Source organism: Eublepharis macularius, chromosome 1 (assembly GCF_028583425.1).
Source record: "Eublepharis macularius isolate TG4126 chromosome 1, MPM_Emac_v1.0, whole genome shotgun sequence".
Classification (NCBI taxonomy): domain Eukaryota; kingdom Metazoa; phylum Chordata; class Lepidosauria; order Squamata; family Eublepharidae; genus Eublepharis; species Eublepharis macularius.
Genome location: NC_072790.1, coordinates 180770138 through 180797582, shown reverse-complemented (window position 1 = coordinate 180797582; position 27445 = coordinate 180770138). Strand labels below are relative to the sequence as shown.

The 27445-nt window shown below is 39.5% G+C and overlaps 1 protein-coding gene across 2 annotated transcripts in view; it reads right to left on the bottom strand.

Moving 5' to 3' along the window:
- Positions 1-27047, bottom strand: part of CDC42BPA (CDC42 binding protein kinase alpha) — a 326855-nt gene extending 299808 nt beyond the window's left edge. For both annotated transcript variants that reach the window (XM_054979352.1, XM_054979361.1), the window contains exon 1: positions 26620-27047. In XM_054979352.1, the coding sequence (XP_054835327.1) occupies positions 26620-26797 (178 nt within the window). In that variant the 5' untranslated portion in view covers positions 26798-27047. The remainder of the gene's footprint in view (positions 1-26619) is intronic.
- Between the last annotated feature and the right edge of the window lie 398 nt (positions 27048-27445).

Sequence of the window (27445 nt, the reverse complement as noted above, 5' to 3'; positions counted from 1 at the left end):
TATGTTTAGCATAAATTTATTTTATTTATATTATTTATAGTCCACCTTTCTCACTGAGACGGTACGCAGATTACCCAATGTAATCCAATACAATCAACAGGATGGGACGTCCAATAAATAGTGTAGTAAGATTTGGATTGCTGAAATCTGAAACCAAGCAGAAATGGGGAGGGGGGAACTGAAACAAACCACAAGCATTAACACAACAAGTTAAACAACACAGCACTTTCATAGTAGGAGCATATTTATAGACAGTAAATACTCTGCATAGTAGTTATGGTGTAAAAAAGCCTTCCTTCAATAATTCAGTCTTGTATAGTTTGTGGAAAGCCAAGAAAATAGGACTCTTCCTGCCCTCATCAGGCAGGTCATCCCATAAAGTGGGGTTGGAGCATACAGTGAGAGGTGATCCAGTGGATATGAGGGACCAAGGCCATGAAGGGCTTTATATGTGATAGCCAATACCTTGAATTGAGCCTGGTAACAGATGGACATCCAATGGAGTGACTGAAAAATTGCAATAATATGTGTGCTCCGCCTAGCTCCTGATAATAAGCAAACTGTGGCACTTTGTACCAATTGGAGTAGTTCCCTAGTGCATTAATTTACAGATACCATGGTATACGATACAATTCCTAATGGTGAGTACAACTCTTTTATTTATTAATTTTTAAAAAATCTTCTTTTGGCTCAAGTACTATCATTAGTACTGCTATTCAATGTAATGTCATGTCCTGCAAATTTATACCATTATTAGTTCTAACTTCCAGTCTAAATTTCATATTCATAGTAGTTAATATCTACAATGGAGAGTGCCATCAAGTCATAGCTGATTTATGGCAACCACTCGTCATATTTTCATGGTAAGAGACTAACCAAGGTGGTTTGCCACTGCCCACCTCTGCAACCCTGGTTGTTGGAGGTCTCCCATCCAATTACGAACCAAGACCAATCCTGCTTAAGCTTCTAAGATCTGATGAGATCAGGCTTGCCTGGGTCAGGGCAGTATCTACCATAATGCTTTCTTAAAACCAAAAAAACCCTCCTATTGTTTTTCTCCTCCTCCCACTTCAATACACTGTTTTGTAAAATATCATTCAAACCTGAACTTTCTCAAAAAACAATTAAGGTTGCAAACACGGGAGAGTGAAGAAAAAATATTTGTTCCAGTCTTCATTGACACTTTCAGATTCACTGACACCATATATTGGCACTGCTCATTTACTACTGTATTAGGAATCCTTCTGAAAGCTGAACTGTATTTTCATTCCATGTATAGTCAAGACTTTCTAAGAATCTCTTTGCCACTCCTCTTCACAGGCACATCAGAGAAAATATCAAAACAAAGCAAGCTGTGAAACAGAAACAGAATCTTTTTACTGGAAAGCATATATGATGCATCATGCCTCACTTGTTCATATTTGTTAGCACTAGTTATTGGGATAAATGTATTTTCATTCTCAATGTCCATCCAGGTTACTGAACTCACCATGACCCACAATAGTAAGCAGGCATCACCGTCATCTGGCAGGGAGCAAAAAAAGAAAAGTGCCAGCTGCCCAACATACTTTAATGTTTTCCTTATATTTCAGGTCCATTTTTCAGATGTATAAATATTCCTAGCCCAGCATCACTGAACACTTAAAATACAAAGACAATAAAGCCTTGTGGCCAAACAGAGTTATTTGGTTTAACTTGCTTGTCTTGCATTTCATATTGCACTGTATAACAGGCTAGCTCGGGGCTTTTTTTCTGGGAAAAGAGGTGGTGGAACTCAGTGGTGGAACTCTGGACCGCACAATGACGTCACTTTGGGCCAGTTGGAAGAAGGGGGGAGTTTTAAAAAGTTTAAATTGCCCTTGGCAAAAATGGTCACATGGCTGGTGGCCCCGCCCCCTGATCTCCAGACTGAGGGGAGTTTAGATTGCCCTCCGCGCCACTGGAGCCGCACGGAGGGCATGGAGGGTCAGGGGGCGGGGCCACCAGCCATGTGACCATTTTCAAGAGGTGCCAGAACTCCGTTCCACTGCATTCCCGCTGAAAAAAAGCCCTGGGCTAGCTGAAAAGGTTTACAAAACATCTTTATAGAAATTATCCACAAGTTTTCCAATGCATTTCAAGTTTTCATGAAGAAATTTTAAGATTCTGCTGAAGAGTTATATGCTTCTTTCTCTGCTCACTAACTAGTGAATGACTTGCTTAAAAGATTTTTAGTTCAAGGGTACAGATACTTCAATTTTTTCACCTACATTCTGTAGTGAAAACTCCAAACTCACTAGAACATGGTGCACACAACACAAAGTGCACAGCTAGAAGCAATGGCACCATGCACTATCCTGTGACTGACACCATGCCTTCCAGTCCTCTTACAATGAAAACTGTAATAGCTAAACCTAGAGACTAACCAAACAAGTGAGACAAAACATCGCAATATTTACATGTGATCAGTATGAATGTAATAAATATCTGAGTATATTTGGAACAGTTCGCAAACTTTACCTGTCCATTTAGAAGGAATGCAGAGATGGATAACTAGACTGATTAATGTTATCTTTCACAATATCAGTTTAGTTTCCTCCACATGCCACCCTGAACAAGGGCAAAAATCATGCCTGTACATGTGTAATCTCTGTGGTGGCCTCTACACTGTGGGAACGGTCTGTCTGAGGAGGTCAGGAGGGCCCCCATTCTCCTGGCTTTCCACAAACAATGCAAAACGTGAATTATTCAAAAAGACTTTTTACTCAGATAGAAGGGCTGTATTGTAGGGAGGGGATCTCATGCTTCACTAACGAGTTAGGGACCACAGACTTCACCATTATGTTGCCTTACATCCTATATGTTGCTTTAAGTATGTGCTCCTATGTGCTGCCTGTGCTTAAAGTATGATTCTACTGGGTAGTTTGTTCTATGTTGTCTAATGTCAGTCTTAGAATTGCTTATGCTCTGTTTCAGCATTTCTTCAACTCTGAATTGGAGTCTTGCTAATGTTGCAAACTTGTATTTATTTACCCTATGACACTGGTTACAGAAATGTCCTTGATATTGACTTTACTAATCTCGTACCATGTAATCCACCTTGAGTCTCAGTAAGAAAGGTGGACTATAAATGACAAGCAAGCAAACAAGAAAATATTCATTTGTCCTCATCAAGTTAGGGGGCACAGAAGTGTGGAAGCAGGCTGCAATGTATATATCCTTAAGCGAATAAAGATCTACATGTACGAATGCCTGCAGTGTATAGTTTTCCCTCAAATTCAGTGATGAGACTGAGGAAATATCTTTTCAGAAAATCAGTAGCAGCACTTATCAGCTTTCAAGAGCAGGGTGGAGGACTATACTGAATCATACTGCTCTCCACTGCCCATTAAACAGCTGATTAGCTCTGCTGATTTTCTGAAACGGCTACAGGCATGCAGCCTGAATCGCATGTTTAAGATACTCACACTTTTCCAGCAACTCTGGTAGAAACTTGGATAAACAATTCCCTTGCAACAAGAGTGTTCAGGGAAATAACTATTTGAGATCCCCTCCTCCCCCTCTTTTGTGAAAATAAATCATAGCATCTAGAAAGGCTCTGAAGATTACATATTAAAAATCACAATGGATTGCTGTGAGAGCCAACGTGGTATAGTGCTTAAAGTGTCAGACTAGGATATGGAAAACCAGGTTCAAATCTCCAGTCTGCCATGGAAGCTCCCTCGGTGACTTTCAGGCAGTCACACACACTCAGCCTAACCTACTTCACAGGGTTATTGTGAGGAGGATACAATGGAGGAGATGAGAACTATGTAAGCTGATCTAGGTCCCCTTTGGGGAGAAAGGTGAGGCATAACTGAAGTAAAATTTAAAATACTAATAAAATAAATAGACTACAGAAGCTTCCATCTGGAGGATAGAAGAAATAAACACATGAGATCTGACAAACATGGCTATACTTTCAACTTCATATGGGTGATAGAAGACAAACAATTATGTTCTGGTGCCTATTTTCTTGAGATCTGTGCAGTGTGCAGTCTAGCCTCTATGCAATCCATGAGTGTAAGGACCTTGAAAGAACATTTTAGAAAGCAAAAAGGGCTTGACCAAGAGAAGGAATAGAGAGGAATTTTACAGGTATAGTATTCAGACTTCTTTCACTCGGGACTCTTCCCACATCAATTTGTTGAGGAAATCCCCATCTTTAATGGAACCTAAAATCAATTTAATGGAACCTACAATCAACCTACCGTTGCTCCATGCAAACAATAATGTTCCTGACACTTACGTATAATTTCACATTGTATTTCCAACTGTAATTCTGGAGATCTTGAATTCCGGGGAATCTTGCCCACCCTTTCTGATCTTGCTATTCAGAAACTATGGACAAGGTTTCAAAAGAGACTCAGATGTCCTAAGAATACAATGTGAAATTCTCTATTATATACAATTTCCCAGGAGGCATTTTCATTCCCCTATCAGTATGTGACAATCACTGAAGCCTTAAGTCCAAGGCAGGAATCTTTGGCCCACAGGCTGCGTCCAGCCCGCCAACACCTTTCCCTCAGCTTGTGCACTTGTAGTCCTGTTGGCGATTCTAGAGGGAAATCCTTACCAAGAAAGAGGTCCAAGGGCTATGTTTTTCTTAGCTTCAGCCCAAAATGGGGAACTCTTTTTTTTTTCAGGTTCTTTTTAAATGTTACAATTAAGTCAGCATCCAGAATAACTTGTTTAAAGAAAGAAAACTGACATCTTGTTGACTGCAGGGCAATAGGTATAGCAGAAAACTAGGTCACAAGTAGAGATGCCAACTCGAGGTTGGGAAATTCTTGGAGATTTGGGGGTGGTGGGATTTGAGGAACAGAGTAACCTCACTGGAGTATAATGCCATAAAGTTTACCCTCAAAAGCAGCCACTTTCTCCAGAGGATCTGATTACCGTAGTTTGGAAATCAGCTGTAATTCCAGGAGATCTCCAGACACCACCTGGAAGTTGGCAATCCTAGTCAAAAGGGCACAATCATGTAATGTACAACTTCTTTTTCTTGAGCTGCTATCAAAAGGAACGTGAAACTTCAACTCTGAAAGCATAAATGGAAGAATTTGTTGATTATTGTGTTTACTGAATTTATTGTACTTTTTGGAACTCACTTGACATTACAAAAACAAGGCCACCATTCCAAAATTTGCTTAACTACTGGAAAGAAATAACTACTGAATCATTTCAGGAAAGTGCTCCAGGTGACCTCTGTCCCCTTCTCCCCCACTCAAAGAACTATCTTCGGGAGAAGAGGGCAGAATTAGCAAGGTTTTTTTTAGTTTTTAAAATTTTATTTAAAAAAGAAAATAGGAATAGCAACAGAAATTGCATAGAACCTTATACAAAATACATTGTGACAAATTCTAAAAAAATGTTATTAGATATTTTACTCAGAAGTACTACTACGAAGATGGAAGGAGGGGAAAATATATTTTGAAGCTTATGTATTCTCTTACCTATAATTACTGTTATTTATATAGCTAGGTTATAAAAAATTCTATCTTTCTTCTTCAGTATTATTTTTTCTATTATGTTCATTTTGTATGATTGGATGAATGTTTATATACATAATAAACCAATTTATTAAATTTAGAATGTACAATTAATATTAAAATAAATTAACAGTCAAGCTAAATAGTTAAACTAGTAAGTTAATATATTAAATATTGTGAGGCTGAATATAATGTTGAATACAAAATGTTTAAACTCTCATTGTGTGTTGAAACCCCTGCCCCCCCAAAAATCCCTTATAAATATGTTACTAGATACTCTGCCTAGAAGTATTATAGTTTTTCTTTCTTTTTTCTGTAACAGATTAATTGAGGGAGAAGAGTAACAGTATGAAATTCAGTTATATCACATATCTTACTTATATCTTCCATGTAGCTTAAATTTATTACTATATATTCTATATATTCTTTACATTGTAGCAACACTGGTTTTAAACACTGCTTTGAAGCAGAATTTATGCCAAAGAGGAAGAAAAGACAGGATATAAAGACATTAATTTTGGACAGAATGCACCCATTTGTTCTTGCAAACTCCCACAGGTGTTTTCAGAAAAACAAAAATGTGTAAATATCTCCATTGTGTTTAGGAGTCTGGTTTCCTTTATAGGTTTTCAAAGTAAAAGAAAAACAAGAGAGGGAACTGGAAGACTAGTCAGCAAATATTAACTGTGCGGTTATCAATTGTGAATCAGAAAACTAACTTCTCATGATAATTCAATCATCCCTCAGCATTTCTTTCTACTCTCTTGAACTGTCTGCAGTCATTTTACAACTGTGTTTCTTTTCCTAGGACTAATTTTATTTCCAAGGCTAAAATATTATTATGTAAACTGTAATAGTTGCACAGAATGATTTTTTTTCACAATGCTCCATGAAATGCAGCTGAACACTGCAATATAGCATTAAAGGCTCTTTATGGATTGATGTTTCTTCTTGTCTTACATGCTGCAATTTATGATACAGCTATTATTTTTGAGACAAAGCCAGAACATCAAGGCTTTGCAGTAAGTGTAATTTATCATAAAAAAGAGCCCCGCTGGATCAGACCAAAGGCACATCAAGTTCAGCTTTGTTTTCCCAGTAATGGCTAGCCAAATGCTTCAGGGCAACTTACTGCCAGGGTACCAAGGCAAAGTCTTCCCCTGTTGCTTGACTCCAGGATCTGGTATTCTGAATTACATGCCTCTGAAAATTGATCTCCCATTTATTGTCTGTGACAAATATAAGAAATATTTGCATTAAGACATCTATAAATGATTATCTACCCCACCTTTTAAGGAATATACAAGGAATACTCATTAAATAAGAACTATGAAATCTTTCTTCACTCAAAACCTTGGCAATTTCTGCTTCAGAGCAAGGAGCCTGCTAGTGCCTCATGCATTCATCACACAAGGAAAGAAAAGCTATTCTCAGCTAATGGACCTATGCTGAAGAATTTAAAACCAAGCCTAATATGATGCTACTAGTGTTTTCTGACGCCTCGCTTCAGTAGCTTGTTAAGAACAGACAAGAAAACTGAAGATGAAGTCTCAAATATAGGATTATAAAAGGTAATGTATGTTAAAGAGAGTAGCAGCCCAGACTCATCTGATTTTGTCAGAGCTTAGACATTAAGTAGGGTCAATAGATTACCAAGACCACCAAGGAAGCCTGGGGCTGCTATGCAAAGGAAGGCAATGGCAAACCAGCACAGTTCATCTCTTGCCTTATGGTGTAGAGGCTAGAGTGACAAACTAGAATCTGGGAGACCCCAATACAATTCCCACCTTGCCATTGAAGCCTGCTGGGTGACCTTGGTCCAATCACATATTATTAGTGTAACTTACATCACAGGGTTGTTGTGAGGACCAAAATGGAAGAGAGGAGAATAATGTAAGCTGCCTGGGGGGAAAGGTGGGAGATAAATTGACATAGACATTATAAAAATCTGACTTTCTTTCTTTGCAATATTTATTTTTTCTGTAAAATGCTTGTCACATATGACACCAGAGGTTGCAATTTCATGTTCTGTCCTGACAAAGAAACACAGAGTTTCTAGGTACGAGATAAATTAAATGCACGGTGTGGTTAGATAAATTCTGAGTTTGTGATCTGAGCTCAAGAAACAGTAAAGTCAAGTGGGTTATCTCTGCCCATACGTCAGTTGTTTGTTAAAGTCCTTTTGTCTGTAAAATTATATAACATGTTCTGAAACTTATCACGGATACTTGACTCCCTCCAGCCACCCCCTCATGCTGGTGTGAGCTAAGTCCACAGCTGTGCAATTTTGTCTCTGTGTATCTTTCTCTCTCTGTGTATTTTTGGTAATTCTGAGCTTGCTCCTGTTCTCAAATAAAAAGTGTTTCACAGAGCACTGTTTTCAGGTTCCTGTGTTAAAACTGACACTACAACATGAAGTAAAAATAAAATAATTTTTAAAAAATGAGGTGAAATTTCATGGGGTCGCCATGAGTCAGTTGCAACTTGATGGCACGCTTTACCTTTTTGTTAAAGAGAACATCATGATATTTAGGTTGTAACACAGAAAATATGGTTGAAAGTATTCCAAAAGTATGTGTGTTCCGTCATCTCTATTTCTTCACATTAAAATATAGTAGGGAAAAAAGGAGGAAGACTGGAAAAGGTGACCTTACATAACTATGGAGTGATGGCATCAGGATCAGGGACAATCAGAGCTCTGCATTGCCAACTGGCTTAGGTTCAACCACTCCAAGCATTTGCTTATTTTTGCCATCTTTTTAATTTGCTCACTCATAAGGCTAGATAAACAATGGTTAATTTTTAAATGTATGTAAAGTTAAGTAATATGAAAATGAGCAAGGTGATGTCCTTTCTCCTCCTCTAGTATATAGCCTTTTTGGTACTCTTCTGCCACCTCCATGTAAAAGTAAATTCTCAGAACCCTACTGCTAGAGAAGCCCATAAGCAAATGTATGTAGCAGTTTTTCAAGGTATTTGTATTACAATGGATTCAACTATTGTATGAAAAAATCTCAAGCTATGTTGCATGTTTGTTGCTAATGCTTATTTAAGTACTTCATTATATATTGCCCCTTTAACAAATGTTGGATATTTGGTTTAGAAACAAATCTCTCAGTTTTAATGTGAAACACTGATATTTAATGGGTTTTGTTGCTGTTGAGAATGTGGCCTGAACTTTTTCTCAGCCACAGGATTTCCTGAGGTTTTGTTCTTTACCATGCAGTCACATAATAGACTGTATGTAACTTCCTGATTCAAACCAATAGAAGTTGGCTAATTTCACAATCATCACACGAGGAAAGGAGAGTATATCTTGGCATCAGCATTTTACATTGACAAGCATTTTATCTGAAAAGTGTTCTAACATCTTTTTTTTATCTAAACTGTCACTTTTCACTTTTAACATACTACTGATCATTAACTCAGATTTATAATTTCCTAATTTTAAAGTAACACATTTCAAAAAATACTCACACACAAGTATAATAAACTCTCATTTGGATACAACCAACCCCCACCCCACCTCACATAGGCACAGCTGCACATTCCTGAGAATATTAACTTAGGGTTCCATTGAGCCTTTTATGTTCCTTACCCAGAGGCCTTGGGGCCTGTACCAGCTACAGGGAGGTCCATGCATGCTTCCCTTATAGATACCCAGGGATCCATCCCCTCCTCAAGAATGCTGGTCCATAAGTTATTTATTCTTAGATTGCAAGCTAAGACCCTGAGAAGCAGAGGGATGGTTAAGTGCTATTCCAGGCAGATGAACCATGTAAATGACATCACAAACAAGCGATACAATAACACTGGCTAATAGCCTATTAAAAGAAGAGACCTGCAGGATTTGCAAGATGGAAGAATTTCATCCACTCTCACTGCTGGCTAGCCACACACTGGTTAAGCTGCCCACTCACAGTGCTGCCACCTCCAGCAACAGGGATGGGGGGGGAGGCGCTCTTCACCCCCTACTTCTACCCACCCACTTGCATGCAGTGCTGTTGGTGGGGTGGGGCAGTGGCTCCCATTTCTTTTCCCCAGCTCACAGTGCGGCAGCAGGGGGAAGCAGCAGTTGGGAAAGAGGACTGCCAAAATATGGGGGTTGGACACAGATGCTTGAGCTCTCTCCCAGCCCCAAAACTGCGGGCACTCAGCACCCACCATATCCAGCCATCCTCTTTATTTCCTCTTTGCAGGAAGGGGTGGAAGGAGGGCTGACAGTAATGGCAGCAGCCCTGATACTACAGCACTCAATGTTCTGGCCTTCCTGGCCACCCTCCTCTTTCTCTTCTACTAGTTAGGAGGGTAGGGCAGTGAAGGCAGCCAAGCATCACCAGCACTCAGTGCAGATCTTTCCCAGCATTTGCTGGATGTTGTCTGCACCAGCAGTTTCAGTGGTCTTGTCACACACCCCTCCCCTCAAAAACGTTTTTAAATGTTCATGATTGTTCTGAAAACTTGGGAATTCCCTCAGGTGTGCAGAAAAAAAATGTCTCCACAATATCTAATTCTGAACCTCTGAACTGTTGTAATGACACCAAATCTGCTGTGTGCACATATTTCTTGGTACGAAACTACATTGCCAACAAATGCTTATAATACGTTTATCAAAAAAATTTGGCCCAGTAAAACACACTGCATTTCTCTTTCCCTGGCACCAAAACAACAGCAACAATAACTAAGATCAAGAGAAATTATTTTAATATTGCTGATGTCTAGATTCTCAAATCTCAGGTGTTTGATTGCTTAACCCCTCTATGCATACAACTTCAAATTACATACATAAAATCTGTCTTGCGAGAACCACGATTATATTACCCTGCAATGATAACAGATAATCTATTGAGAATGCTAAAATAAAGTTAAATCCCTGTCTTATTAAAGAGAAATTACCTTATGCCTGGTCTGGTCAATGTGTGTTACCTATGCACCGTCTCCTAATAAATTCTGCTGGGGTTTGCTCCAGAATCTAACAATATCCACAGCTCCTCTGCAGCATTTACCTTCTCATGTCTGATGCAGGAGTCTGGCCCTAGGGTTTTTCTGTCCGAAGTTAAAATCCACACCTACACATTACTTACTGTATGCATAGAGCACAACAATATCACATTAAATGATAAAGATGCTACCAGTAATTGGTTATTTTTAACTAATCTACCTTATCACTGTGTTCCTTATTAGATTCCTGAGCATCTTCTCTAACAATGGTTGTGTTCAAAGGTTTGTTCAGTCCAAGAACAAGCTTCAGAAATCTGTTTTGCAGTATCCAGAACCTTCCTGTTCTCCTTGCACATGACATGGAGGCTTCCTAGTTCCCAAGAATTCAAAATTTGTTGTGACTTCCAAATTAGATGAAACAACTGATGGTTTTGTCTACAAACCAGAATTCCAAACCTTGTTGTAATCCTGGCTGGAAAACCTAATTTGTAGGTGAAATTACAATCCACAGTTCATTGTTTTGCCTCATTCGGACATCATAACAAATTGCCATTTCTTGAAAAACAGGAAGTTGTTGATCTCCATGAGAAGAGAGAAGGAAGTGAGTTTGCAGGCAGAAGACTGCAGCTTTAAATATGAATTGGAATTATTATTTCACTAGCCAGAGATGTGCTGTGGGTAAGTAAAAAAAGAATTACAGTGCAGTCCTAAGCAGATCTGCATCCTTCTAAGCCACTGATATGGACTTAGAAAGGTATACCTCTGTAAAAAAAAAAAAATTCCCTCGGATGGTTGTCCTATTTTTTTAAAAAAACTGAAATAACAACAACAACAACAACAGATTTATATACCGCCCTTCAGGATGACCGACTCAGAGTGGTTTACAAAGTATGTTATCATTATCCCCACAACAAAACACCCTGTGAGGTGGGTGGGGCTGAGAGAGCTCCAGAGAACTGTGACTAGCCCAAGGTCACCCAGCTGGCTTCAAGTGGAGGAGTGGGGAATCAAACCCGGCTCTCCAGATTAGAGTCCCGTGCTCTTAACCACTACATCAAACTGGCATTTCCTAGGATGGCAGACATGTATGGCCAGAATATTATATATTTCTCCAGAAGCTTCTCTGTAAGAAAACTGTTTCCATAAACTCTGCCAAACAGAACAATGATGACAATTAAAATAAAAGTATCTTTGTGCTACCCACTACAAGGATCATAAGAAGATCCCTTTCAAATTAGGCTCAAACAGAATGACATATTTAATCAAGTACTTTGTAGGGGATGGAGGAAATAGCACAGCTGTTCCCAGCCTAAGTCAAGAATCCATGTCTTTCAGCACAGCTAATTCTAAGGCAAACTGGATAAAAATGTTTTTATCTCTGAACAACTGCCCTGTGGCATTTTCTGTCTGAAATGTTAAAGCGTAGATCTGTAGGAGTGTTAAGAACTATTTTAAGCAATTGCCTAGCAGCTATAGAAGTCATTCATGAATTCAGGCATACTTACACACTAATTTTGGAGCACAATATACCACTTTTACAATTTGCACGAAATGAAGCTTCAACTGAATTAAAAACTCATTATACCTATATTGTACAATCATAGAAAAATAGCTCGTTAAAAGCATCAAATAGTTCCATATATTTTTTTCATTGTGAAAGCATAAGCATGCTAGGGCACAACCACGTTTCTACCTGGTTCTCTTGTAAAATTCTAGAAGGACTTTAGCAAACACAACAACTTTGAGAAACATTTTAGGAAGAGAATATTTACTTATTAAAATATTTATATTCCACCTTTCCAAATCCACTTTTATATAGAATACAATAAAACAAATAACCCCCTCCTCCCAGAGTTGCATATGCATTTATGCAATTATACAATGTGCAATTATCCTGATTATGTCATCAGTTTCATACTTCTTAAATAACTGGTATTTTAAAACTATTTAAATTTAAATAATTATGACAGACAAAACATACATTTGTTATTATTCATGAATCATATGCTGACATTTTTCAGATTTTTAATTCCTTGATGAATAACAACTGTAAGCTTTATCTACACAAGACTTAACTATGGTTTTTTAATGTAGCTGGCCAGCATTTAACACAATTCTTAGCATGCACAACTCATCAATTCCTGAACATTATGCAATAGTGAATCTGATCTACCCTAGACAGCTCCTCAGAAACATCCAATCCAACTCATACCACTGATATCACATGCTACTGAACCAAACATATAAAGAGAAAGACTGGCAGTGAAATCCTAAGCAGAAGTACTTCAGTCTAGGTAGGTACAAGTAGTCCCCTGTGCAAGCACCGAGTCATTACTGACCCATGGGGGGACATCATATCACGTTTCCTTGGCAGACTTTTTATGGGGTTGTTTGCCATTGCCTTCCCAGTCATCTACACTTTACCCCCAGGAAAGTGGGTACTCATTTTACTGACCTCGGAAGGATGGAAGGCTGAGTCAACCTTGAGTCGGCTATCTGAATCCGGCTTCCACCAGGATCAAACTCAGGTCGTGAACAGAGCTTGAGCTGCTGCTTACCACTCTGCGCCACGGGGCAGTCTAAATCTGTTAAAATCAATGGGCTTAGACTGGTGTAACTCTACACAGGATTGCGTGGTGAATGAATTAATAACAACAACAACATTCGATTTATATATCGCCCTTCAGGATGACTTAACACCCACTAAGAGCGGTTTACAAAGTATGTTATTATCCCCACAACAAAACACCCCGTGAGGTGGGTGGGACTGAGAGAGCTGGAAGCTGTGACTGACCCAAGGTCACTCAGCTGGCTTCAAGTGGAGGAGTGAGGAATCAAACCCAGTTCTCCAGATTAGAGTCCCGCACTCTTAACCACTACACCAATCTGGCTCTCAGTATAATTATAGGCCACATCTTTATCATTTATAGTACTAGCTTGATGTCTGTGCTTCGCTACAGTATTTAACTACTTTAAATCCAGTTATATTACTTACGGGTATGTAACATTTTTTTAGTTTTGGGGGGGTTTAGTTGGTTTTGTAGTATAATAGCACAGTACCCAATCTTCACAAAGGTGCTTGAATAAAGCAAAGCTGTTGATGCCGAAAACTGATGAAGTGAATTTCGAAAAGTAACATTTACTGAAGAGATTTTAAAAGGAAAAGATTATAGTGCAATAAATAAAGTGAAAAATACATAAAAACTTTTTTTCTACTGAAGGACCTCTTTGTAGACCTCATTGGTGGTTTTCCCTACAGGTGCTAGGATCACCAGGCTGCTGGGTGAGCTCACTCTGGAGCAGGCCACATAGAACTGCCCATGTGAGAAGCAGTCCTCCCTCAAGTCAATTCCTGCCATTTTCAGTATCTACCCCTGGGACTTGTTCATTGTCATAGCAAAGCAGCCTTGAGGGGGAACTGCAGTCTCTTGAATTTGAAAGGGTTCTCTGATGGTATGAGTAGTATACGTGTTATGAACATCGACTCTCCCCCCGCCCCCCAAGCACTGCTGGTAAACAATGTGGCGTCGATGATGTTCCTGTGGAGGCTTTCACTCATAGTCTGGTGCCATTGCAGAGTTTGGATGGGCCAAGGTTCTGAAGCAGCATCACTGGAGCCCCCACTTTGAAGAGAAGCTTGTGGGCTGGGAAGCCAGGAGAGTTGAGCATACTGAGGAACTCCACAGGATAGTGGACCGCGTCATCCATTTGCACCACTGAGTTCACAGATCTGTACTCCATTTTGAGTGAGTTGTGTTTCATTAATAATGGCAGCCTTGTCGATCTGGGGGGGGGGGTCAGAATGGCACGCTTGCACAGCCAGTCCATGGACTTCTCCATGATAGTGATGATATCAGGGTATATCGTGGCTGTTAGGTCTGCTAGGCTCGTCACTACTGTGCCCAGGCCTGCAGGAATGGTCACCTTTCCTTTGGATTCGGGATACGCTCCGTTTCCTATTTTTAGTAGGAGTTCAGAGAATTCCCCAGCAGACACCTCGCCTCTCAAGTGGACCCTCATGTTCTTTCTTAGTGAGAGTTTCCTGATGAGGGGCCACAGATATGACACCTTGACACACAAGGTAACCTCGTCTGCTTGAGTTCCCCTTGGGACTACTGGCAGTGTCTGCCAGAAGTCTCCAGCCAGCAGCACCGTGACTACCCCATCGCTCTCTTGTTGCCCCTGACATCTTTGAGGTTTATGCTCAGTGCCTCAAAACACCCCTTAAGCACCATGGTGCTCTCATCCCAAACAATGAGTTTACAGTTCCACTGCACTTGGGCCATGTTGAGATGCTGAACAGGGGTGGCTCTGCATAGATGAGGTTAAGAGGTAGCTTGAAGGTAGTGAAGGATCATATGCCATGCCTGAGTGAGCATTGATGTTCCATTAAAGTGAGCACCTCTCTACTTGTCTTCCAGGATTGCTTTGCTCAGAGAGACTCTGCCGCTCTATGTACCTTGGGGTGATCTTGCTGGTACTTGGCCACTGCTGCTTGGTGCACCGCAGCAGCAGGATGTGCATATTTCTTTGCCACATCTCTAAGTTGCTTACTCTTTTTAGCATCAGTGTATCTTGCATGACATCTGCCAGAAGGCTTTTTGGCGGCAGTAAGAGGTGATGGCTGTAAGAGGTGTGAGGTGGAGTTGGACTGAGGGAGAGGTGGTATGGTGGGCACTTTGGCAGGTTCATGTGAGAGGTTGTCATTGAAATGGCCCCTAGAAAGGTTGTGTACCATCTCCCCATGAACATTTAAAAACTCAGCTGCCATATTGACTTTTATATAAAATCCCTATTCAGGAGTCTTGTACTGTCTTTCTTCAACTGTCTGCAGTTTCCTTTGCCTGGTTTTTACCTCAGAACACAGAGTTCCACAGCTGACCCATCAGCCTGCCAGATCCTAATATGTGCTTAACCATATGTCAGGACCGGATCGAGGGGGGGGCAGGGGGGTAGCCTGCCCCTGGCGCCGCCAAAGAGTGGGCGCCGGGCGTGGCTGCCAGCTGCCCGGGAGGCTGAGCGCAGGGTTGGGAGACCCTCGCCAGCCCCGCCAATGGGGCGGCTGGCTGGCTTGCCGTGCAGGACCTCCCAGCCCTGCACTCAGCCCCCAGCGTAGCAAGCCAGCTGCCCCAGCGCACACCCTCGCCGCCGCCAGCTCTGCGGCTCACCGTGCGCTGGGGTGGCTGGCTTGCCGCGTGGGCAGCACAGGGCAGCAGGGCACGCTAACTGCGTGGAAGTCCTCCTAGCCCTGCGCTCAGCTGGCCGCGCGGCAAGCTGGCCACCCTAGCACCTGGTGAGCTGCGAAGCTGTCGGCGTCGAGAGCGTGCGCTGGGGCAGCTGGCTTGCCACGTGGGGTGGCTGAGCGCAGGGCTGGGAGGTCCTGCATGCGTGGCAAGCCAGCTAGCCGCCCCAGCACACACCCGCGCTGCCGCCAGTTCCATGGCTCACTGGGCGCTGGAGCGGCCGGCTTGCTGTGCATGGCTCTCGCCCTGCGTGATGACATCACAAAAGTGACATCATCATGCAGTGCTGGGGGCGCGCACGTGCTCTGCACATGCGGAGCGCCCGGGCAAGGTTTGCCCCGGGTGTCCATGCGCCTGGATCCGGCGCTGCCATATGTCTTATGGGAGGAAACTATGGGTTGACATACAACAATGTATACAACTGGTACTAAGAGATTCCCTTCTGCCACAGTTCCACATCTACTAATAACTGTGAGGGAATGTTTACTTATTTTTACAGGAGAGCTTGCTAAAATGCAGATTAATCTTTTATTAAAATGCTTTCAGTGATTCTTAGTTTGTGCCTCTAGATGCAATATGATTTTGAGATTCTAAATTTTGCTGAAGAAAATAAAAATTTAAGCATAAGTAAGATTAAAGAAAGTCTTCAAATTTTGGACCGTTATTCTTTAGCTGCTGAGTATGCCACTGCTATTGGCAAAATCCATTGTTATTGGCAAGATCAAGTATGTTGTTCTTTCAATGATTCCTCCTTATACCTCACAATTTAAGAGGTCATCTGCACCAAGGCTAGCACCACTTGACTTGAAGTAGTGGTTGCCTCTGTCAAAGGTGATAGCAATGGTTATTTATTAGGGAGGATGTATATGGTATAGCCATGCCATGAAAGCACCCCAGGACTCAGCTATAGTCTTTACTTTCCTTTTTACACACCCCAAAAGGGGTGATCTTGAATTAGGGCCAAGGCAATTTTTAGGTATTGTATAACTCTAAGTATATTTTTGTTTCACCCTCCCCATAGCACCCCCCATTTCAGCTCTTGAACAGCATGAAAAATAACCTGCTGCTTCTTGGGGTACAGAACTATTATTTCTGTATTTCAGACATGCAGGTAGAAGTAAATGCCATCTTTTGAGTTCAAAAGGGTTGCGAAATTGTATGCCTATCATAAATCAGTCACTAACTCAAGGCACTTCCCTTGACCACTCAAAAAGGTGGTCAAAAAACTACTAAAAAATCCTTAGACAAAAATGTTGTGGCCAATTATTGCCCAGTCTCTAATCTGCCTTTTCTAGGCAAGTCACTGAGAGAGCATTAGCAGACCAAGACCAAGTATTCACGGATAACTCTTGCTATCTGGACCATTTTCAGTCTGGCTTCAGGTCAGGCTATGGGATAGAAATGGCTCTGGTGGCTTTAATTGATGATCTCCATCTGAATGTAGACAAAGGCAATGCTTCCTCATTGCTCCTCCTGGATCTTATCTGCAGCCTTTGATACAGTAGATCATGTCACCCTGCTGAAATGTTTGGAGACAGAAGCAGGTATCTGGGCATGTGCCTTGGACTGGTTTAAATTGTTCTTCATGGATCAGACTCAAAGGTTTGCTGCTGGAGACAAGACATCTTCAGTGTGGATATTATCTTGCATGGTTCCACAGGGTACAATCTTGTCCCCCATTTTATTCAACCTTTATGTAAAGCCTTTAGGAGAAATCATTTCTAGCTACGGAATTGGATGTCCTCAATATGCGGAGGGCACACAGTTCTACACCTCTGTACTCAAATCCCCTTGTGATGCAGTCAGGGTTGCCAGGTCCCCCCCGGCAACCAGTGCGGGGCATGAAACAGCAGGAGGTCAGGAGCAGAGGCTTACCAGTTCATGGTGAGACCTTACCAGCCATGTGACTCACTGAAATCACTTCTAGAAGTGACATCATTATGTTATGTCCCAACAGAACCACTCAGGATTTCGCCTGGCGATGTGATGACATTACTTTTGGCTGTGCAGGAAATGACATTGTCACATCACCAGCAACATCACAACATCGTCCAGAAGGGCCCACCACAACCACTTAAGTCCCCCAGTTTCTCTCCAATTCTTCCTCTGCTGGCCAAATGAGTAGCAGCAGGGGGTGTGAACTGAGGTGGAGAACTCCCTGCACCAAATTGCTTATGTTTTGTTTCAGCTATGTATTCAAATTTATACTTGTTTTCAAATTTCTGCAATCTATACTTTATTGTATTGCTTACTGAATGTCCAAGTCATTGCTAGTATTGATTTGCACTGTGTAATCTTCCATAAACACACACATTCTTATAGTTTACTGAATACGTACCATTAGGTGAAGTGTTCCTATCCTATTTACAGCTGCTGAGAAACACTGAAGCACAACAAGCGACTAGTCCCTTGCCAATCAGAGAATCCATAGTTCAGCAATCTTACACAGGAATAATTTAAGTTTCACACAGCTTAAGAACACCAACACTTCTCTCTTTGCAAATTAAGCACCGATCCCACTGGCAACTACAACTAGGAAACACATATGTGCAGATGCCCTCTAAATCCTGGTTTTCCCTGACCCTCTAGACTTCATTAAAATAAGTTACTGTTCCACAATTCTTCCAATGCCCTTGGGTACAGGAAACCTATTCAAGCTTATTTTGGTATCTCTTGATTCATTTTGTGCCAATGAGTCTGTTTTAAATATCAGAGCTGAGAAATGGGAAGAAAAGTACTTGAAAATACTCACCATGCCTTTGCCTTGTCATTAAGTAATCACAGCCTCTTACCTCCCCAAGCATTTAGAATTCAGGAGCATATTGCTTTTGATCGCAAGATTAAAGGTTTTCAAACATAACCTACAATATGTTTTTACCACTACATCCCCTCTCTAATCCCCCTTTCTCCTCTCCACTCCACATTTTTTCTAAAAGAGAACATCACAGAAGAGCATTTCCTGTTTTAAATACTAATCTTAACGCTTTATCAAATTGTAGTATTTGTAGCTAAAGAATGTGATTTCTTCCATCTCCTACCTAGTACAGCTCTGGCTTGGCTTGTGAAAAGGAACTAGTCAATTTACATTTAACACCAAGACCTTGAGAAAGTAAGTTCAGGTAAAGGGGAAACCCTTCTATCTCACTGTTTCTCCCTCAGTGAGCTCTTACGTAGTCATGGAATGAACATTTGTAATTTTTTTATGAGACACCAACAATACAGTGTGTCTCTCAAAAGTAGAGGATATATAAGAGCTTGGCAAAATTATTCTTTTATGATGATTGTCCTGAGCTTCAGCAGCCGTAGACAAGTTGTGGTGTATGTAACAAAAAGTGCACACACACAAAAAGAAAGCACAGCAGTTGATTTAAAACTGGGATGCCTTGATCTCAGTTCATGGCATATGCACTCTGTTGACTAATGGCACCCCAAGCTGTTGCTTTGCTAGGACAAAGGGCAAATATTACAGAACAATCCCTTGTGAACACCTACTAATACAGGACTGCTTTCAATAATCTGTGTATATTTGTGGGGCATGGAAATGTGTAATTATTAAAACTAGGGGTCACTTTAAGTAACGTATCTGTTACTTTAAAAAGTCTGCTTCCTATTTACCTGTTTCTTTGTTAAATTTCTCATCCAGCTTCCCTCTTTTTTCCTGCTTGTGCCCCCATTGCATATGCAAAGCAAATTTCAACATTAAAGCTAGTGAGGAAGCCTTTGAGGTGCTTTCCAAGAGACTAGAAGACTTAGACAGCCATGAATTCCACAATAAAATGGCATTTCATTATTCTGTTTGAGTTGTCTGGTATATTAGCTTTTCAAGAGAGCGCAAAAATAGTCACAATTTTAACCTGCTGCCAGCCTACATATACTTCCATATGTCATAAAAGAGCCAGAGTAGTGGTTATAGTAAACCAACTGACTAGTATAAATTTACATCTGTGGGATAAGTAGCTAACTGCAAAACTGATATTTTTGCTCATTTTTAGACACAACTACCTGGATAGCCCAGGACAGTCTGATCTCATCAGATCTCAAAACCTAGGTAGGGTCAGCCTTGGTTAGTTATTGGATGGCAGACCAATGAAGACCAGGGTTGCAGAGGCAGGCATTGGCAAACCACCTCTGTTAGTCTCTTGCCATGAAAACCCCACCAGGGGTTGCCATAAGTTAACTATGACTTGAGGGCAGGGTTTCATATTTACTTAAGCACTAACATTAGAATGCCATAGTCCATAGTGCCTATATCACACTATTATTTGTTATAATTTGGCATATGTATGTGGTATGTTTAGCTGCAGTTGGAAAATCAGTTTGACAATCCTGAAATGAAATTCAGTTTGGGTTGTTCTGGGATAATGGATTTTAAGTGCTCCTTCTGTCTTACAATAGCATGATTATGTTTTGCTTTAGAAACACTTCTCCAAAATCTTAGATTCTTAAAGAGAACAACTTTACTGTGCTGTACTCTATAGTGTATGATTACATTATTGAATATTTCTTTCAATCCATGCAAAAAAAATTACTAGATTGATACTTAGACTTCAGAAATGCACTCACTCTAATTGGTTGGCTAACTATGTATGAGGCTTATGACATAGCTAGTGAAATTATTCAGATCAGTTTTCTACTTTGATTTCTTCTGAACAAAAGCATACCAGAGATTTCACTATGGAGTAGAAGGCATTCCTAAAATTCTTATCAATGAAAAATTACGTATGTCTGCCCTGTTCCCATTCGTCAACATAGCTGTAATCCTTTGAAATTAAAATAATCTATTTCAGCACTCCTATCTTGCACAAATTTAGACTGCACTACTTAGCATGTCAACTACTGAACTACTTTTTAAAAATAGATTGAATTGTAACTTCCCAACTTCTTGGGATCAAAGCTGAACTCTCCTAAATTAAAAGATAATTCAATGTTCTCCATACCAGTAATGGCAGAACTAGCCAGTGTTTAATAAACCATAAAACAGATCTAAAATAAATCTGGCATGGTGTGTATGTAGGCCACATTAAGAAACAGTGGAAGAAGCATGCTGGGGAGTTAGTATAGCACTGTTTCTAATTGCAGGGTTGCTCTGTCTGTTTTTATTCTCATTTTAACTGAGAACTTCAGACTAAAAATGTAAAGCTCACATAAGAAATACTCCCATGTGATCCTCCTACAAATTATCATTTCTGACAATTATTTAATTTCCAGTGTATGATACAGACAGCTAAGCATATTTATTCATACAAATGACTAACAGACACAATTTGGATAATAAAAATGTGCACATTTGATGAACTTCTCAGCATAATCTGAACTGAATCTGAAGTTATAAAGCTGTAAAAAACTCCTGCTTATAGTTAATCAGATAAATATTGCTATATCTCATCATTTCTGTAGATATTTGTAATCTGCTGCAATATATGCTGTACTGCAAGTACAATGCTAAATTTAAGTGTTAAATCTCTGACCAATTCAGACTTCTTTTTAGCATTTCCAAAATAACTATCAAACAATCTAAAAGCAAAGATGGTATTTTAAAAAAAAACATTAATTTCTGTGCTGGTGTCTAAGCAACTGCCATTCTGAACTCACTATTCAGGGAGAACAGGAAGATAAAATTGTACTTCAAAACTGTGTTGCTTTGAAAACTTTATGATCAAAAACTGGGATATAAATCTAACATACTTAATACAAACCTTTAGAAAAGAAAGATAACATTTTACTTATCACCAATGGAAGAAAAAAAAGCTTACCAGAAAAACTCTATATTTGGATACTTTATCATATAAACACCCAAATGCCTCACTTGGTGGAAGTATATATGGTTGATTCCACAAAGGGAAGATTCTTCATTTTTCTCTCACTGCTGACGTGAATACAGAAGCATTTGCAACAAAGCTTCTGCAAGGGTTTTCCCCCCTATGCTTTTCCCTCAAGTTCGCCCTTCAAACTTGCCATTCCCACCCCCATCAACTGTGGGGTGATTTTTATTTTTTCATTTGGCAGTGTTAATATCACTACAGAGTTAGGACACTACAATAATATATCTACTACCAAATTGTTTTAAAAAAACAGCAAGAAGCCTGTTGATTATGGGGGCGGGGCGGGGGGGAGGATAGTAGAAGAGGAAATAGTGCTAGACATGGCACTGGTTGTAAACAGGGAAGTGCAGAAATTCACACCTTCCTAGCCATGCTTTCCCCAAAGCTGTGTTCGGTATGATATTTTCATAATGATCTGGAACCTGCAAGACAAAGTCAGAGGAAATCGATGCATGTCAGGCAGAAGCCCAATTTAATGATGCAATCGGGTGAACACAGAACAAGAACTCTACATGGAAGCAACCTACATGAGTAATTCAGAGAAGTCACTGCATTACTAGTAACATGACATCATAGTTAGTACTATACAATTTCCTTACCAATAATGGCATAAAACTCAATACAATGGGTAATTAAGCTTTGTTACTATGGTGATTCGCTATGAATTATCAACAGGAAGGACTAGTATTCATGCTAAAGCGGTAATGTTATAATATTCATTTATTTAGTACATTTTAATCAGGGGAGCATATGCTTTTTCCTTTCTCCATTTTTGCCTCACTATTCACTGAAAGAAAATGCCTGAGCTAAGGTCACCTATAATGTTTCATTGTGAACAGGAATCTGAACCTGGTCTTCCCAAGCTTAGTCCAAGACTTCTAGTCCTTATATCACTAGGACGACACACGAGTTCATCACCTACATCAATCTTATTGCATTTCTTCAATACTACTTTGTTTAGTTTAGCCATATAAGATCCATGGATAGTGCTGGGTTTGGATTGACAAACACGCTAATCCTGAACCTTAAGGACACTGGAAAAGGACCAGTCTTCAGCTTTCAAAACTCTAAAGTTTAGATAATTTTAGGCCTACTGGTTGACAACTCTGTTCAAAAAAAAATTTTAATGCAAATTTTAAAAAATCTAGTCCATTAGGATTTCATGATAAAAATAAGGGTTTGGATACTATGAATCATTAATGAAGTGGAATTCATGTTGTTGCAGCTTTCCCACCAGAGCCCCTTCATTCACCTGTCCCCCAACAAAGCCTCTAAGGGACAATGGGCAAGGATTCCCCCATGATCATACCATCCACAAGTCACAGGGTACATTAAGAGCCCTTACATCATGATGAGCTACTACAGCACACAGACTAACAAACTAAAATGTGTACTAGGAAATCCCTAATTCGAATCTCACATTTGCCATGAAGTCAATCAAACCACTTTCTCTCTCCCTCAGCTCCCACCCCGCACCCACACTGCAATACAGAGATGATACTACAAACCCAAAAAAGAAGGTTCCTGTAAGAATTACTGAGGCAAATGTATGTGAAGTACTTTAACCCAAGTCTAAAGCACTACAAGAAAATGAACAACAATAATACATGTAAAATACTTCCTTTTGAATTGAATATGACTTGAAAATTAAAGTGGGTTTAGCACTGCAGTCTTAAATACTTCTTAAGGGGCAAAGCCTTTGGAGTTTAAAAGTTTTGGATAGCTTATGCTGATATATATGACTGTTTCAGGTGGTTATTTTTCCCTAGTGAAGATTGATGCAATGACTGGTGATATTTTTATTCATGTTTTATGATTCTGTAAGCTACTCCAAGAATTTTAGTGGGAAACAGGAGACATATTTAGATAGATAAATATAGTTTTTATTAAATCCCTAGGGACGTTCCTTTAAGGAAAATATTTTGTATTATTTTACTTTTTTTTACAATTTAGCTAAGATACTTTTAGTATTTTCCTCCCTCTCTAGTCTTTCTTTTAATCCTCCTTATCCTGTCCTGCATTACCTCTTCCAGGGTCACCAGCACCAGTGACAACGGATGCTGTTCTACGAAAGGAGGACAACATGCTTTGCATTCTTAAATCTTTCCAGCTGGCAGGCTCCAGTTGCTGCAAGGAGAGGATCTCCTTATGCTGCCTCTTAAGAACAATTGGCCTTCAGCGCAGTCTTAAACCGGCATGTACACATGGAATACATTCACAGAAACACAGTGGACTCCATATGACACTGTGATGTACTTCTACAACATTTAACTGAAACAGGCTACAGGAGTCTCTTCAATTGTTTATCTTTTCGCAAAGTCTTTGAAAACAGAACAGTGCCATCCTAAGGCCACTTTCCTGGAACTAAGACCCATTCAACAGACTTGAGTCAGAGTAAATCAGCTTAGAAGTGCTCTCAAAGATTCTGAATGCAATATATTCCACCAACAAATACAAAAATATTTTAAAATAGAAAAGGTAAATCATGTTAATTGCTCAATTGCCTGTCATTTCTGTTTTGCACAACTCTCTACATGTGAGTACAGAGATACTAAAAGCACTGAGTATTTATTTATACATCCTTATAATCTTTAATTGTAAAATTTTTACAACCCCAGCATGGTCTAGAAAATTAAATGGTACATTCTTTAGACAGCAATAGTTAGAATATTTTAAATAAATACAATTAATAACATGTAAGAACATTGAAATATTTAACCAAAACACAGCAAAACAACATATTCTACCAGATGTTGGTTTTCCACTGAAAACCAGTTCCTAAACTCTGCCCTGCCCACCCCACCCCTCCACAAGAGCTTATAAGAGTGCCATAAGTTTTCATTCTGGCATACACAGTGTTAAATTGCCAAGGATTTTTAAAAGATGATGACAGATTTGATATTATGAGACTTAAACTAAAAAAAAAGGCAGTAAAGGCAGAATTAGCTCAGAATGGTATAAAAAGAATCTAAAAATCCTGACAACTGAAAAAAATGATGCATTTTACACAGCACCTTTTAAATGCCTATCTCAAAGCACTTTATGAGTACCTCACAGAAGTTCCAATGATTACCCCCACCCCACTACTCAGCTGGAGAAGCTATGACAAATACAAAGGCAACTCCACGCCAAATTTCAACAGCAAGAAGCTTGAACATAAGTTTCCTGTATGCCAAGCCCTCTGCTAAAGTTACATTGATGGCTGATCTGTTGCAAGCCTTACAAACACTATTCACACTCATCAATAGTTAAGGACATTTACAATGCAATCCTAAGAAGAATTACTCCAGTCTAAGCCCATGTAAATCAATGGGCTTAGACTGCAGTAACTCTGCTTAGGATTGCACTGGCAGGCTTTTAAAGGTAAATTTTAGGATGCTTAGTGATTCTATAAAGCCATCCTTATGTGCACATCCCAAAGAATCCATCATGTAAATTAACCAAGGACCACTCATTGGAGGAAAAGCTGTAGACCTTACTCCTTCCATAATTCCCCACAGGTTACAATTTATCTTCAAAGTCCTCTTGATACATTTATATTTACTGGTCTTTAAGGTGCTACCAGACTAGGATCTTGCTTGTATTTGGTCAATGTATATTTAAAATATAATGAACATGCTGAAAGGAAGGAAATTTTTTCTCTCTAAAGCAGAAGAATGCAAACTAAACTGAGGTTGTTGGATTTTTTTAAAAAAAGAAGCATGCATTCAGAAGTAATACTATAATAATCATTCCAGAATAGCATTTTATCTCTACTGGCACTGTCCAGTAAAAGTTCTTACTGAGTTTACTAACTTTAAAATGTTAAATTCCTGCCAAAAACTTGAAACAACACATTACCTTGTTGGAATACGTGCTTTTAATGAATTCTTATTATCATGCTCACAAATAATATGTAACTGGCTTCACTGATATTAATCTGATTTTATTCAAGCCTGTTCAGTGCAATTATATGATCTGATTTAAACTATAGTTTAAGTGTCACCATTAGAAAAACATTTCTCATCAGAGAAACACATAATTTCGTTCATATTACCAGATTACTCAGTTTCGATATTGTTTTCTTTTAGAGGCATCTACCCAAGAATATGACTGAACACCAGTCTGCAACTATTCTGAATAGTGCCAAAACTGAGATGACTAATGAATAAGCCTAATTACAAATTCAGTTGTCTTAAGTATTTGCATAGCAAAAATGCATAAGCAAGCACAAAATTATCAGCTTTGTTCTGGGTGCAAAACACATAATAGTTCTCTTTCAGTGATTTTATTTCTAAAGACTGCAGCGAATCATTGACTATAACGAGTTCTAATCAACTGTGTTTTAAAAAGGGGCTTCTCAAAATACTGTGATGTCTTTGCGCAATTTTGGTCAGACTTTTTTTAAAAATACACTTTTAACCTACAGCATGACTTTACCACTTGAAGGTCACAGAATAACTGTTATATTGTGACTTCACCTCCTGTGTTCTATCTACTATAGAAGGAAATAAGCAACCAGATTTGACATGATGCCAACATTGTTCAATCACCAATTACTATATGCCCATTCCATGAACAGGCCTAAAATAGTTCAATATTGTATTCACAATGGGAAACTCAAGTTAGTCTGCCAACCTAGCTTAAAAGTTCACTTATTTTTAATAGTTAGACAATGTCTTAGGATACACTCCATCTCCTGTCCCTTCACTTCCCTGATTTTTAGTTATTTCAAACATTTCTTAACATCCTGGGCAAGCAGCACACATTTTCATCATTTCCCACCTATGCAAAGCTATCGTTATAGAGGCAGGTCAGATGCTGTACTGCTGTTACCTCTTTACCCACACTCCCTTCAAATCCTGAGCCTTAAAAGGCCATGCACATTTATGTTGACAATGTCAAGATTCAGAGGATTTTTCATTCCCTGGGAAACTTCCCTCTAGAATTCCTTATGTAAAAGTAGTCATACTTCAGTTTAAAGTTGCAAAGTAGAGACATAAGATGCCTCAATAATAAGAGCTATAATAATGCAGCTATAAACATACACCAGTTAAACAAACATCATACCAAACACCAGAAAATAGACCATGTCATGCAATAATGAAGTATGATCAGACTTACCCCATTCTAGATACTCCAGAATATTCTTTTCCCTCCGCAGGGGTGAATTATTACATTCATCATAAAGGCAGATGAGTATATCCAGCAAGGTTTCCACACTAAAGCATTGCCCATTTGTCTGAGTTGGCCCATCCAAAATAAACTGTTCCAGCTGTCTCAAGCGCACTTCTCCAGACATGGTTGCTTGTTTTTTTATGGGGCTCCTGTCTTTATTATTATTTATTTGAAAATTCTAAAACTTTAAAATGTATTCGTTTCTAAAAAGTGTTTTTAAAAGTCAGTGCTTCAGGGATGGCATTAAATGTATAATCCATCTCAGAATTCCCAGCAGAAAACTGTATCTTGGTCAGTTTCTCCACACACATATATAATATATACAGAATATTAAAGAAAAATAATTACCCTAAAAATCTCCTTTAATACATTTAAAAGAAGAGAAAATATATACTTTATACATTTAAATAATAATAATATTAATTTAAAAAGTCAACCCAGGACCTGAACCCCACACTTCTCTCATATATAGACAGATTTTAAAAGGTCTCCTCCTTCATTCAAAATTCAGATCATGCAACATAATCCCGAAATGAATCCTGCTGCATCATTAAAGTGTAAAATCCCCATTCAATTTGCATCAGCAATTCACTTTCAAGGAAAGAGCAGCAAAAAGAAAGGTATTTGAAGAGGGGGGGCAAAAAATAAAATGCATAGGATTTGGAAAGTACGGTGTCGGAAGATAGCCGCCGCCGCCACCTCCTCCACCACCTTCTCCTCTTCTTCCACCACCCCCACCCCCTCCTCCTCCTCCTCCACCACCACCACCCCC